General features: G+C 32.8%; 1 protein-coding gene across 5 annotated transcripts in view; it reads right to left on the bottom strand.

The window, feature by feature from the left end:
- The window catches only part of LOC119634117 (tyrosine-protein phosphatase Lar), a 273,949-nt gene extending 260,357 nt beyond the window's left edge, over positions 1-13,592 (bottom strand). For all 5 annotated transcript variants that reach the window (XM_038028064.1, XM_038028067.1, XM_038028063.1 and 2 more), the window contains exon 1: positions 12,492-13,592. In XM_038028064.1, the coding sequence (XP_037883992.1) occupies positions 12,492-12,591 (100 nt within the window). In that variant the 5' untranslated portion in view covers positions 12,592-13,592. The remainder of the gene's footprint in view (positions 1-12,491) is intronic.
- Positions 13,593-15,312: the final 1,720 nt, after the last annotated feature.

Below are 15,312 nucleotides of genomic sequence, written 5' to 3'. Positions count from 1 at the left end.
TTACTCTTCAATCCTGCATAAGTGTGAGCTAAAGGGAAAACAGTCATGAAGGTTAGTTTGAAAATTTCAACATGCTCCACTGTACGCATTTTTTTTTTTTTTCTTAAATAAAAGTATTACTTTGAATCAATAAATTTAAGCAGTTTTCTTGTAAAACCGAAGAACTTGAAGAAATGCTAAGAAAAAGTGTCCCATGTACATATCAAAGTTATTGAGAAGTCATTGATATTGAGAATCTATTTAAATAAAATAATGCATGATTAGAAATTGGTTTGAAGAGAAAGAATTTTTTAAAAAAATTTTTATTATCCTTATTTACAGAAATAAACTACTACTTATTAGAAAATGATATCAATTGACCTGGTATTTAAAATGCAAACGCATACACATACGCGCACTTGAAAATGGGAAACTTCAACTTACTTCCTGGTATGAAAGGGGACGGAACAAAGTAAAAGACCTTTTTATTGCAGAAACTCTATTGGAAAGGAAAAATTAAAAATGAAAAAAAGAGGAAAAAAAAGAAAAAAAGTTCTATGTATACAGAAAATCACTTAAACTAAATCATATAAACACTACTTGAAAGTGAACTCAAGCATAACTAAGTGCATGTGATAACTACTTGCTGCACACACGGCATACTCTCTCTGCACTAGTACATTGTACAACTATTATATTGCTATTCTGGAAAAGCTGATGTGCTACGTTGTTATATTTGTTCGTATGAGAGTAGGTGGTGGTGTATATATAGCTACTATTGCTTTTAAGCACATTTCCTCAAGGATTCAAATAAAATAAATATTATTTTACCAGCGTTATATTGTACTGCAAATATATGCATCTACTACGACGCACTTATACATTCGTACATATATATTAAATGTACACGCACACACCCATTATAACTCACCATTCACTGGTTACGTATGCATTCACTTACTTTTATATCCTCCCAACTTGATGGTTATAATATTAACTACGGTATGTTAGCATATCTACACATGCATAAATATGCAGTGTAAGTAGAGGATAGTGATAATAAGTAAGAAAGATTTATTCGCCTTGGGGCGAATTTTGAATAACCATCAACGAAAATAAGTATTTCTTCGATTTCTCTCATTTTCTTCCCTTTTTTTCGCCTCAAGGTATTTGAACGGGGATATTGTGAGTCCTCTCGTACAGACTTTTGATTTTAAGCTTGTTTTTTCTCCAGTCAGTAAATAAGAGTTTTTCTGGCTTAGCATCCACGCTAAACTGTAATGAATGGATTTCTTTCCGCGTATAAAGGCACGAAACAAAAGACTACTGACTTTGGACTTGAGCATATCAAACAAAAGGAAAGAAAAAATTCATGGGATATGATTGTGACAAGCGGATTAATGAAATTAGCATATCTCTTGTTTTAGGGAAACATGTAAAAATCCAACTCGCCAGGTGGGAGTTGGGGAGCGAGAGCAGGCTGTTGGTTGAGGTAACTTCCTTAATTTGTTTCTTTCAGTACCAAATTTAACTGCTATCAGTTTGATTGTAAGTGACTGAAGTAATGGGAAAATCCAAAGTAAATGACTATATATGTGAATATGTCTATACGTAAATGAAAAAGCTTTAGAAAAAGAAACAAAATATTTATTTGTATTACTGCAATAATGCAATAGCGCCACTGCCAAGCACTTAGGCTACTGTCGGAGAAAAAGAGAACACGAAGAGCAACAACAAAAAAGTAACATATAGCGGAAATACATTTTATACGTCATTCAATTTATAAACAATGGAATTCATTTGCTTTCCTCTTACGGCACTACCAGTAGCAATGGAAACTCTAAAAATTTAAACTTCTTTCCCTGAAGTTTAATAACAAGAAAAAAAAAAAAAAAAAAAAAAAAAGAGGAAAAAAGCAACAAAAAGAATTTAATGTAACCAGAGCGATTAAACATGAAATTCCAAAACAATAAAATAGAAAAGAAGGAAAAAAATTAAAAGGACTTAGTGAAAATGTTCGATTTCTTCTTTTTCTCTCTTCCACTGCATCGGCTCGCTACTCTCCATACAAGCTTATTCCGTTGAATGTGCCGTTTTTTTCTTTTCTTTTTTTTTTAGGACTATTGTACACTTTACACTTAAGTATCATGATATCCTTCTTAACACATCATGAAGCTTTGTTTTATGTTTTACATTTATACATATATACGCGTAAAGAGTCTGTTCTTTTTTTTTTTTTTTTTTTTTTTTTTGTTAGTGTTTTTGTTTTAAGCATGCATGTATGCATGCATGCTGTACAGTGTATTGAATACTGTAGTAGTTGTCTACGTTATATAATCACTGTTAAGGCGTTAAGCATACACGAGTGACACTTAATGTTCATTTTCCAACATCAGGACAAAGTAAAAGTACAGAGTTGAGAAGAAAAAAAAGAGGCAGGAGCAGTAGCACTCCGCAATTTTTTCTCAAGAGCCGTTCGTTTGGTTTTTGTTTAAAAAGAACGAATCTATCCATCTTTATACACATGTACATACATACATATATATATATATATGTGGATTTTCGCTTTTCTGTTTCGGTACAAAATGCTTATAAAAAAAAAAAAAAAAAAAAAAAATCTCTTAAGCAATTTTGTTACAGTCAAGTGATATTTTTATAGCTTCCTTCGTTTTTAATTTTTTTCTTTTTTCTTCTTGTTTTATCCAACGTTATTGTTGTTATTATTATTGTTAGTTCTTCTATTATTCTTTTTGCCAGTGTTAATGAGTTGTATGATGGATCACTTGATAAGAGTTAAGATTTTATAAGTGGGCACTTAAGTGTTTAATTAAAGAGAAATTTTATTTATTTTTATTTCCCCTTTTTTCCCACTAAAAGTATACTTCCTTTTTAAATCAAGAGAAGAGAAGAGAAATTAAAAGGAAAATTAATTTAATAAGATCCTGACGGTGGCTTTTAAAGAGTGCACTTCCCTCTCCTATTGTTAGGTTCAATGAGAAAATATTCTTTTCATGTCTCACTTTAGATTAATGTAACTTGTGAGCTTTTAATTTTTATCAGGAAGAACGTACATACATATAATTATTAGCTCAAGCTGATAAAAAAAAACCCTTGACGAAAAGATATACAAATAAAAAGATTTTTAATCGGTCTCTAAAAAAAGGTGTGCACAAAATTGTTTAATGGGAAGAATACTCGATTTTCGTATGAGGTTCTGTTGTGGCATTTGCGGTACGTTTTCTAGAAATTTCACCTTGTCAATGTCTACCATTTAACGGAGAGACAATATTCGTTTTTGTTAAAATTGTTTACATTCGATCGCAGAGTCTGATGCCCATTTAACACTTTAATGGAAGGTCCAAGGCCAATTTGATTTGATTAAATTGCAGGAGCTGCTCAAAATTCCTGGAAAAAACAATTTTGATGGGAAACACAGGCTTATGAATAAAGTATGGGATTAGATACGGAATAGCAAATGGGCTACGTGGCCCGCAAGGCATGTCATGGCTTTATTCAAGAAATCAGCATCCTCTTTGAGCTGTTGCACAACTCATTCGACTAATTACGATGTTCGATCGCATTACTTTAGGGATCGATAGTTAATACTTTTATTGCAAAGTTGGAATTCAATGTTATTAGCTTTCGAATCATTTTACAATATTCTGGTGGTACTCTGGCCCGATTATACTTCTGTTCCGGCTTAATGACAATTCAAGTCCACTTTCTATGCTAGCCAAGGTGTTTAATTTTCTAATGGTTAATGAGTCTCTTAACTAGTTAACTGTATATGACATGTACATAAATGTATTTAACATAATAATTTATTTTAAAATATATATTTTTGTCAAGTCGTTTCATTGGCATGCGGCTAAAGAGAGGTCAACACGTTTGGCTCTCATCTAAACCTTAATAAACGCTCAGCGTGACTTTACAAAGCCTGCTCATGGAATGTTCATGGGATTGATTCAGAATGCAGACCATGGCGTACTATCTCTACTATTATCACTTCCATTGATTTATGGTGTGTTTAGGCTACAATTCCTCCCGTAGTACGACCTCCTAACATAGTTATTTCTTGTGTGCAGTTCTATGGAATTCATGTTCAATGGAGCAAAAATAGTAACTAGTGAAGGACAATGCTTTGAAAAAAATATGTTATGCAATTTTTTATTTTATTTATTTATTTATTTATTTTTTTTTTTTTTTTTGAAAGAATATTCAATTTTATTAAAAAAATCGGCAAAAACTTATCCATATGCTCGGACTGTATGAAGAGCTTTTGATTTTTTCATCTCCCTAGTGCAATTAGTAGAGTAAAACTGTACGGTACTGAACTATATATAGAAAAACTTTGTTTTAACAAATATTTTGAAAAGTGTGCTTAAAAAGTAACTGGAAAAATTTGTGTTAAACAAATTCCCTTAAAATAGTTTAGACTGAAAGCTATGTAAAGCCATGATATAACCAACATAAGAAATAGTTATGAAATTGCTGCAAAACTTAACAACAAATAAAAATGGGAACGATTAGTTTTGTTACTGGACAAGCAAAAGAAGAAGAAGAAAAGAGAATAGAGTCAGCAAAACAAAGAGAAAAAGTTTTATTTAACTTATGCTTTTAGCTAAAAATCCAAAAACATCCAACCAGCATATGCTTGCTTGTGTTAATGGCCAATTGTCCATAGCACACATGAGACATAAAACAGAGAGCAGGCTTTTTACAAATGTAAATATATCTATATTATTATTGCCGAAAAGAAAAAAAAAGAAATAAAAACTCGAATAACTAAAAGCCAGGACTTAAACCTTTTTAAAATTGTCAAACACATAAATTTTAATTTTGTACATTTCGCCTAAAATAAGTACAAGTCAACATCTAAGGCTGCTTAGAGAGCAACAGTTACTATGTTCCTAGCATTTTATTACACAAAATGTACGCCTTCGAGGTGTTTAGAAATTTTAAATTTAGTTTATAATAACGCATGCACCAGTCATATTTTATTTAAAATTTAAATTAATAACTAAACAATCATTTCATTTCACTTATATTATATATTTATATAAAAAAAAAAAAAAAAAAAAATTGTGTACAGTGGTCTTCGTTTGCTTATTTTTTTAAATATTTTTTTATTTTTTTTAATTTTTTCTTTTTTATATTTTTTTTTATTAATGAATGGCTATTCATTTCCTTTTCATTTTATTTTTCATTTACTGGCAACAAATCTAAATAGTAAAACAACCACTGACATAACCATAAATTAGTCAGTTTCTAAGGATAGTGCATGGAGGCCTAATAGTAAGAAGGAAGAATACTAGAAAAAGCACTTATTATACTTTAATGGCATGAAGTTAAAGTACATTGTAATATATTATCTGCAATCGGTTTTTCATTGCTTTGTAGAAAACTACATTAAATATTTTATATTATAAACGGTTGAAGCGCAGAGAACCAAATCTCACTAAATTGAAATACATTTGAAAGTAGTTAGAAGAAAAAAAACTTTAGTGAACGACCGGTGCACCACGCAGGTCTGCAGTTATTCATATAAAGACTTTTCAAAAAAAATGCGTTTTATGGGAAATGGTCGGAGAAGTGATCCGATCCGATTCTTTTTCAATGGACATCGTCCTTGGGCCAAAATCTTTGAACGTGCGAAATTTTACCAAAATATCTCAAAAATGACGGTTCGTCGATCAGGAAAACAAAAAGGACGGACAAACGATTCATGTCGATTGGTAAGTCGGTGTTGCATACATCCGCTCAAACTTAACATATCCTTGTGCCGTAAGTAGTAAGTACTGTGTTGCTATTTACTTTTAAAATTCCAGTTAATCAGAGATTAGAAAAGTTGCAACCTTATCACTGGTTTCCCTTGTTTTACGTTTTATTTATTTGTTCATCTTTTTTTTTTTCCTATTACTCTACAGTTGATAGGAAAGATGTTTCATGGAAAATAATTTCAAGTAAGTAGCGTATCTTTCGTTTCCGCTCTTTTGCCTATCGTATGTAACCTAATAGGTTATTATTAAATCCTGGGCGGATAAAAGTTACTCTGTTCCTTTCGTGAAACCAAGCAACACGTACCGATTACCTCTAAGAAATTCTTACAGAGTACAAGATTTTAAACTGATTGCTATATGTCGAAGGTGCCGTAGGTGCTTGCCTTTGCTTAAGCCGCGCAGTTAATTTCAAAGTAGATTTGTTTCAGTTCACAATGGGTTTTGCACCAAATTGAGTATGGATAAGATGGCAATTTTTGATATATTTTTTTTCGCAAATAATTTCGGATCTGTTTCAAACGATGGATTTATTTTATCCATCATCCGAGATGTTAGTTTATATGCCTAAAAGGTTGACTCCATTGTGCTCTTCATCAGAAAATCAATTTTGATGCTTTGAACTTCTACTTGAAATGGAAAGTTATTCTTTTCTTTTGATTTAAGAGATGACCTAACAACAAATATTTGTTTATCCGACATATGCAAGCGTATTTTACTTCAGTGTTTGCAAAACATTTAAAATAAATGCGCAGTTAAAAAAAATATAGAAAATCGTTTTTTTTTATGTGTTTGAAAAAGAGAACACAAGTTGTTTAAATTCGTTAAATTAGGTTAATTGCAAGAACTAAAACCCATCAGTGCTCTGCACCACGTCATTATGGGGACGTGTTTAACATAAAATAAAAAAATGAATTTTAAAATTCATAAACATAACTTAACATAAAACTAAAATTTGAAAGACATGAAGAAAAACTGGCCCAAAAACAATGTTTCTTTTTACATACTGTGAAGCTGCACACAACTATAATACGTAAAGGCTTGCTCTAGCATAAATTTGAAAAAAAGACAAGTAAAGATAAGCGTCCACCGACATCGTTCCGCTCAATACATAGCATATCGCGTCGACTGTTCAAAAAAAAAGCATTATGTAGGGAGATGGTCCAATCCGGAAGCATTTTTAATACCGCTTCTCTTTAGGCCTAGAACAAGGTTGTGTATCACATTTCATCGAAACATCTCAAAAATTGCTATATGTAGGTTGAATATAAGATTACAAGATGGACAGACGGACAGACTGACAATGGCGAACAGATCGGTATAATAAAATGTGCATCTATTTTAAGTTCTTCTGAGCGTTGTCTGCACAGACTTAACATATCCGTGAAGCATAACTTGCGTAAGGTAATAATTACAAATTTTCTAAATAAACAAAGAGCTTTTGAAATAAACTGTAGCTGCTCCTATCGACGGGCAATTTAGAAATAGATTTTGAATGGATCGGTGGATTTTTCTCAAATTATTTTGCATACCTCCGTGCTACCTAAATCGTGCTTGTACAATAAGTGATGTAGTGCACGAGACATTCCTTTTATTTATCCATCCGTTGCATCTGCGAATCGCCGCTAACATGAAATCGACGGTTTTATAAAAAGATCCATATAAAATGGTCACATCTGACAGATGCGTCGTGAACCCGCCCCCTCGGGTTTATGAAAGTGTAAAGAGTTTATATCAACGAGCAGTAGTTCGGCACTGCATGATTGGCTTGGAGCGAAAATATAATAAGCTGTCAAACGACTAGAAAATGATTTGCAAGATTTCGTGCAAAAATGATAGTCTCGAGGATAATACTTCCCTGCTGCCCCTAGCGTTGGAAAGAATTCATTCACAACGAAGTTGTAGAGCTTCTAAAGCTCCCCAGCCAAAGTAAGTAATGCGCTTCGGAATGCGGAAATCGAAAAGTGACAATGCCCGTCAGAAGGCGGAAAAAAAAAACGAGGAAGCGATTTTTAATTCGGACCGGAACCTTCTTCTGCAAATTGCAAATTATTTTCCAGATTTAGTTTTGTTTTGCTTAGCAGTTGTTCAGCTCGCTGTCCAGTTATACTTAGTATACTTCGATATTTTCGTTGTTTGACCTTGAAACTAAGTAGATTCCACTGTGACGGCCTAGTGGCATACGTAGTGCTGGTGAATAGTTCGGTTAAGAAAACTTAGAACAACTAAATAAATTTTGAATTTTTTTAAACAAATACGCATAACTTAGTTGTATACCTAACACTTTGACTCGTTAGTGCATGTAATTTCAGCCGTGATGCTTAGCTTTAATATTCTTAATTACTTTTCTCGATAATTTGCAGTGATTTTTAAAAAGCAATTTGAAGAGTTGACTAAAAAAATAAACCAAGCAAAGCCCACAATCAATAGGGAAAAGAAATTTAGTTAGGGTTGAACTAATGATTAACTTGGGATCGTTATAAAATAACGATAAATTTCGAATTAGACATCAGTGTATGTTGAGGAATAAAATTCATCAGTCAGTGAGTAAGATGAATTTAATTTTTTTTGGATTTCGTTTAAAGCAACGAGCGGATTTGTACAAAGACCTTAGCATGATGTAGAGATTAATTTTGTGGAAAATGCTCGATATGTTTAATTCTTCTTTTCCATTAAATTTACATGAATTTGTTTTCAGGGCAGAGAAGTGTAACTGTCAGGGAGTTGAAGTGTGACATGTGCCATGATTAAAATAGAAATAGAAATTTTCGGTATTTTAAAAGCAATCGATTTACAATTGCAATACATTCATTCATTCATTCATTCGATCATTCATTCAAGCACACTCACATACTTTACATTCATTCATTCATTCAGCCACATTCACGTATATTACATTTAAGACATCGAAATCTTTTTCGAAATGAGTTCTAATGTCTTTGTCGATTGGATTGTACAATTACAAAGCACGAGGATTGGCAGGGAAAGGAGAGGAGAAGCGGCATACATAAATAAAGCGATGTCAGTGTTTATAGCATAGAGATTCGATGCTAATGTAAGAGTTTTCAATGCATTGCATTAGAAGTCTCTGATAAATTTCGATTTAGACATCATAGACATGGATGGGAAAAACGGGGGCCAGATAATTATGACGACGATGATTGGTTAGGTCAGCTAAGCATTTAGCCATTTATATAACCTTTTAATATGTATGCATTTGTTCCGCATTGTGTTCATATTGATTGACACATTGCCATAACCGTGTGTGAATTCATCGCACACCGGTCTCATATGCATATGCCTTAATAAGTGTTCAGTTACTAAGAAGATACCATATATGTACATAGCCTAGTTAAACTCATTACAAAGTCATCATTACACGGACAAACTCTGTTAGACTGTGTGCACACAATTTGCTTTACCCTTCATCTACTATGCCGGCGCACTTAGTATGGCAAAGAAAATTACTTTCTAAAGTAACAATTTTGAAATAGAGTAAAGGTTTACACAATTCTATGCACTTTCTATACGGTAATTATTAAATGTTGACAACAATCTTTATCTACTATACCGGGATGTTGTTCTTCTCCCTATCTCTCCTTGTCTTTCTCTTTCACTAGTAGCTCTGCCTTTAATTACATTTTAGATGCATATATATTGTAATTGAAATTCTAATTGAAGAACAAATAGGAAATTTATGGAAATCTATTTTATATGCATATGTGTGCGTAGCGTATTCATGGCAGCCTAAATGGATATTTCGAAGCAAGAATTATATGGAAATTGAAAAAAAAATTTATAATAAGTTTTTTCGATGCTATGCAGGGGAGAGGGAGATCTAGTAAACACTTGTTGAGTTCCATTTCCACAAAGTATTAGAAAACATTTAACAAAAAAAAAACTTATGCTACATTTTAATTTTCCAATCATCCAAATAGCAATTATTTAGAAAACTTACGGTTTTTAAGGATCAAAAGTTGATAGGTTTTTTTCGTTCTTCTTTTTTCAATTTAGAAAAACTATTGAAAATTGAAGAAAACAAAGAAGAAGCTTTTTTGCTGATTGGAAATGAGAAAAACCAATTCAAGGCATTCCTTTGTTTCGCCCTTAAATAGAATTTCGGATGTTTGAATTCATTTTTTTAAATCTTATAAAGGTCGGTATTGAAGAAACCAAGTTTAATGTTTGAAGAATTCGAAAAAATGAATCGTATAGGGAATGCTTGCAATCTAGACGAAGAGAAATAAAATTTTTTTCCAAGAGTCAAACTCCATTCTTTGTCTCTGCCAAAGCAGCAAAACTTCTCTTATGAAAATGCTCCTGTGGTTTGAAACAGAACTTTTAGTACTTGGAGCAAAATGTATTCAGGACCGTTTCTATTGGAGCTGGGTCAAGCAAGCTGGTATCGTTCGAGTAAGGATTAAAATTATAAAATTTGCTTTGAGTTAATAATGTTGTAACTATGTCTTCCTACAAATAAAAAATTTTTATAATTCCTATACTTACTTTAAAGATATACAATAAGGATTCATTTATTAATCAGGAATAGAATATGAAATGACATGAATTCGCTTGAGCGTCCGCGAATGTGTTAATACACATAAGAGATTTCTTAAGGACTATTAAAACTAAATTTCCGATGCGAGTAAATTTCACTCATTTACGATTCTATTGCTATAGAAGAGGGGAAAACTAACTAGCATTGGGTTTTAATAAAACTACGAAAATTATACAAACAAAAATTTCTTTCCCATCTCATCCTTTAATTTGGGAAACGTGCATGTATTACGACGGATGTGAGTCAAATTGACTCACCAACTTTTTTGGAGCCGAAGGGAGACCAACAGGCACCGCCGGTATTGAAAAGGCCTAGCGGTACATAGGATCTCTGTTTGTTACGTTAGGGTTTCCTCAGTGCGCGCATTCAGTAAGTGGCATGTAAGTGCACTTTCTTTTGGTTGTAACCGTCCTAGGAGTGTACGCGAGCAAAAATATAAAACCCCTCCCACATCTCATGAAGTAGCTATGGCTTAGTAATAATGATAACCATATTAATCCAAAATACAGATTCATGATGCTTTATATGCCGATGGAACTAACGACTGGTGAAAAGACAACCATTCCTAGAACTTATCGCAAATCAAAAGGTATTAGTAAGAAAATATCACAACAAAACTAGATACAGATAGCTACAGTAAAAGGTTCACATAGGAGAACTACTTGCGCAAGGCAAGATGAGTCGAGTCAAGAGAGTTGAATTGTAACACAAAAATAAGTAAGTAAATGTTTTAGTTCTATCGCTATATAATGGTAAAGAATCGAAGTCATTTTGAATTTCGGAACAGCTGACGCAAATAAGGGAAAACGAATCAGATATCGAATCTGATGCGTCTCATAGGGTTCCTAGAAAACAGAGAGTTTCTTTTCTATCTGAAAGTGAATCAAGCTCCAGTGACAGTGATTGTTATATAACTTCTAAGGATATATTTCACATCATAAAATCGAAAGTGATTTAAGCGCTACGGATGGATCTCGTGGCGAACATTGGGATGCTAGAAATTCTGGTCAATTTCCCGGTCATACCAAATTCAAAAGCAAATTAGAGCCAACCTCCTTTGCCAAACAGAATATTAACAAATCCTTCTGCTTTGATAATTGACGAAGACGATGCAAGAACAGCGGGTAGTAACAAAATCAGCTTTACGTGACTTTCTAGCGATTTTGTACATTAGACGAGTTTGTAAGGAAAGAAATTTAAAGCGTACGGGAGGCACCTTTTTTCTCCCGACCAATGCGCAGAGATAAGCTCGGAGAAATACTTTGATTTATACGTTTCGATAATAAAAATGAACCAAGTGAACGATTGAAAACATATAAATTTACTCTGATTTCAGTGGTCTGTGGAAAATTTATGGGAAACAAGTCAACTTGTTATACACATGGAGCAAGTAATCCTTTTTTAAACAGCGGATTTTCCCTGCTTATGGAATACGAAAAGAGAAAGCAATGGGAGCCTAGTGGGTGTGTGCCGAATCGATAAGTGTTGTGCCTCACTCGCCCTTCAGATTTGATTTGGTAGTTGTGGTTCTTACCTACTCAGCTATTCAGGCGCTTACAACAGCTGATAGGCAATTATTCTCACCGGGAGACAGGTGTCCATTTAGCCAATGCATGCCATCAAATGCGGCACCAAGTACGATTCAAAGTAGGTAAAAGAAAACGTGTTTGTGATAAATATAATGGAAAAATCTGCTAGAAGTGTCTTTTAAAAAACTGTCCTGAATAAAGTTTCTTTAAAAAAAAAAATGTATTTTCTTTTCATTGAAATATTCGGTTTTAATGCTTGAGTTGAACTGACTCCCTTTAGGCAAAATGCGCTAAATTATCATAATATCAATCCATTTATCATACGAGCAGTTGTTGATGAGTTCGATTTGAACCGTTTGTAAAATTTTAAATTAAAATAAAGGAAAAAAAAAAGAAGAAAACTTAAAGAAATGTAAGATTGTTATCTCGGCATTGTATGGCTGAAACTTAAACTATGGCATCGAATCGGAAGAGATATCTACGTTCAACAGACCTTGGAATTTTACTTTTATAATCAAAGCTGTTGTTAGCAGCATTAATTCTATATTAAGAGGCCTAGGAGGTGCCTTTCTGGTCTTTGGAAAGTATGTGAAAATGTTTTTCATTTTTTATCGTATATAAAAATTTATTATTTAAAAATGTACTCACGGACTGCATCAATAAAAACGGGCGTCCAGATCAGTAATATTATGAGGGAAACTGCAACAAAATTGGCTGCTTGTGGCAATGCTGCCATTTGCAGCCCCATTATTTACAAAAACGCGCACACAACGACAACTACGACGGGCGATGATGACGATGATGGTGGTGATGGCGATGACGACAACACAACTTTAAGCGACAATGGCAACAGTCTTGAATATTTATTTGCTTAAATTGCTTACGGCTGCTGCTTTTACTTTCTTCTTCTTCTCCTGATTACATGCGTTTGTGTACACGTAAAATGTATACAAAACAAATAGCGAATGAATTAAGGGAACAACAATATCAACAATAATAATAATAATAATAAAATATTAACAACGAGCCTGTTGCTTATGAAAGCTGCTGTCTTTCACCAATTCATCTAAGGCTTACAATCTTTTGAGAGCTTTCTTCTTCTCTCAAATGTTCGGTCTGGTCTTTCTTTTTTTTTTTTTTTTTGCTACTAGACTTACTCTGTGGCTAGTGTTAGTTTTCTTTTTTCGTGGTTTTCTTTTTTTAAGGTTTTATTTTTAATTTTTTGTTTCTCTATATATATTTTTGAAAGTACAATTACCAAAGGATGTCAACAATTTGATGTGAAATGACAAAGCGTCCATGTTTCGTTCCGCAGTTTTGGGAGGAATATTGCGAGTTATGTAAAATATGTTGCGTAATCAATATTTGTTTTAATGTCCAATTGATGTGTTCGTTTGTATGTTAATTATTTTGGATTATGAATTTCAGTCGTTTATTAAGGAATTGTTTCGTTTATATGCAAAAAGCCGAAAATCATCGGTTATTACAAGATGTGTCAAGAGATACGATGTCATCATCATCATTGGCAACATTGCAAATCAAACGTTTGTGTGCGTATAGCAATATTCATAATAATATAATTCGTGTGTGCAGTTTATCCAAAATGTTGCAATGTCGACGGTGGCGTTGCGTACATATTGCGTGCCAAGCGGTATGTCACGCAATTGTTTTATGGAAGCATTTCATTTGTTTTCCCATAAAAGCCATTTTCAAATTAATATTAAATAATTTGGTATAATTTTTTATTTATTTATTTATTTATTTTTTTTTTTTATTTTGCAATTTTATTTATTTATTTATTATTTATTTATATTTTTTTTAATTATTATTAATTTATCATCCGTTCCATGGGTGTGGGTGTGGAGTTTTTAAAGAAACGCCGATGCATTTGATGTCGTATGTTGCCGCAGGTTGTCGTCATCGTTGTACGTTAATAATAGTTGTCGTGTAGTAGAGGAAGAAAATAAAATATTTGCTTGTTAATGGAGAGAATTTACCTGGTTGGGCTTTCTTTCTTTCTTTACTCTTTTTTTTTTTTTTTTTTTTTTTTTGCTAATTTTCAGAAAAGAGGTTTCCTATATGTAAAAAAAAAGGTGAACAAATCTTCTCTTACAGATTCTCTTTTAAATTATCTGTTTCTAAATTTTTATATATATATACTCATGACCAAGTGATTGCTTTTCAATATAATTTGTAATTTTTTAGTTAATAAATTTTTAATTTTATTATCTGAATAACATTTTTTAGCTTTTTTTTTTATTTATTTATTAATTATTTTGATTCTGAAAAGATAGAAGATACAATAAATGTTTGTAAGTAATTTGCTGTAACAAGGAAAATATGAGCAATCAAACCATCAAAAAAGAACTCTTAGCATGTTTTTAGGCTGAATACTGCAGGGAAGTAAATGAAGATATCATTCCTTACTTAACAAGAAGGAAAATTGTTTCTCTCTCAATTACGAACCTTTTGGAGCCACCACCAAGCGTAGTATATACCTAAACTGAAGTATGCGTTGGAATCAAGGTCTGTTTGTTCTCGATCAGGGTAAGTAAGGAAATCGACTTAGCTATATGTCTTTCTATCTGTCTCTGGTTTTATATCAGAATTTTTTACGTTTTGCCAGTTGCATCTCAATAAAATTTCGCTTTGGCTGAACAAATAGAAATTTAAAATACATACTGAAAAGTCTCTCTTCCTCTCTTTTCTCCTGTCTTTTGCATTTTTTGTATGGCAATGACGTCCTTAGCCTAAACTGTACAAAGTGTTTTGACTTACACATTCACATTAGAGGATTATGTTGACTAAAATTCGTCCAGGATAACAACCTAATCCAAGAAATAAATGCATTTTATACAAGATCTTCTTATCTTCCAACCTATTTAGATCCATGTCACATCTTTTTGAGGAACCAGCCAACATTAAGAAGGCAATTTCAGACTCTTTGTCTTATTGTTAACGTTTCGTGTGTCGTTTGCTGCAGAGCTGTTCCTGACGAAATTCGATTGAACGATATATAAGATGGGATATGTGTGACGCGAAGTCTGATGTTTATCAATTGAATGCCACTGTTTAGCTTAAAAATGTCGCTCTATACCATAAGTAATTTTCCTTTCTTTCTTCTAGAATTCAAAAAATCAGCAAGAGATGATTCACTATCGTGAGTAAAGGAAGTTAAATGGGAACGTGAAGTTCTTTGTTCGAACTTTTACGTGAACTCCAAGAAATTTTTCCCATCAGACAGATATTTCAATTTTCTAGGAAAAATTAAAAACGTCCATTTACTCTTGAACGTCTCTCAGAGCTGCTCGCACTTTGCATCTCGGAAGACTAAGTTAAACTTCACCCGTCATTGATGGACACGTGCATGACATCTACTTATCAAAAATACATTTATTGCATATGGTCTCGCCTCTGTATCTCTCGTTCCTCCATCATAGCGGACAAAGAATGTTTTCTTTCGCCATTT

Source organism: Glossina fuscipes, unplaced genomic scaffold (assembly GCF_014805625.2).
Source record: "Glossina fuscipes isolate IAEA_lab_2018 unplaced genomic scaffold, Yale_Gfus_2 2, whole genome shotgun sequence".
In the NCBI taxonomy this organism is placed as follows: domain Eukaryota; kingdom Metazoa; phylum Arthropoda; class Insecta; order Diptera; family Glossinidae; genus Glossina; species Glossina fuscipes.
This window is presented reverse-complemented; position numbering and strand designations above follow the sequence as displayed.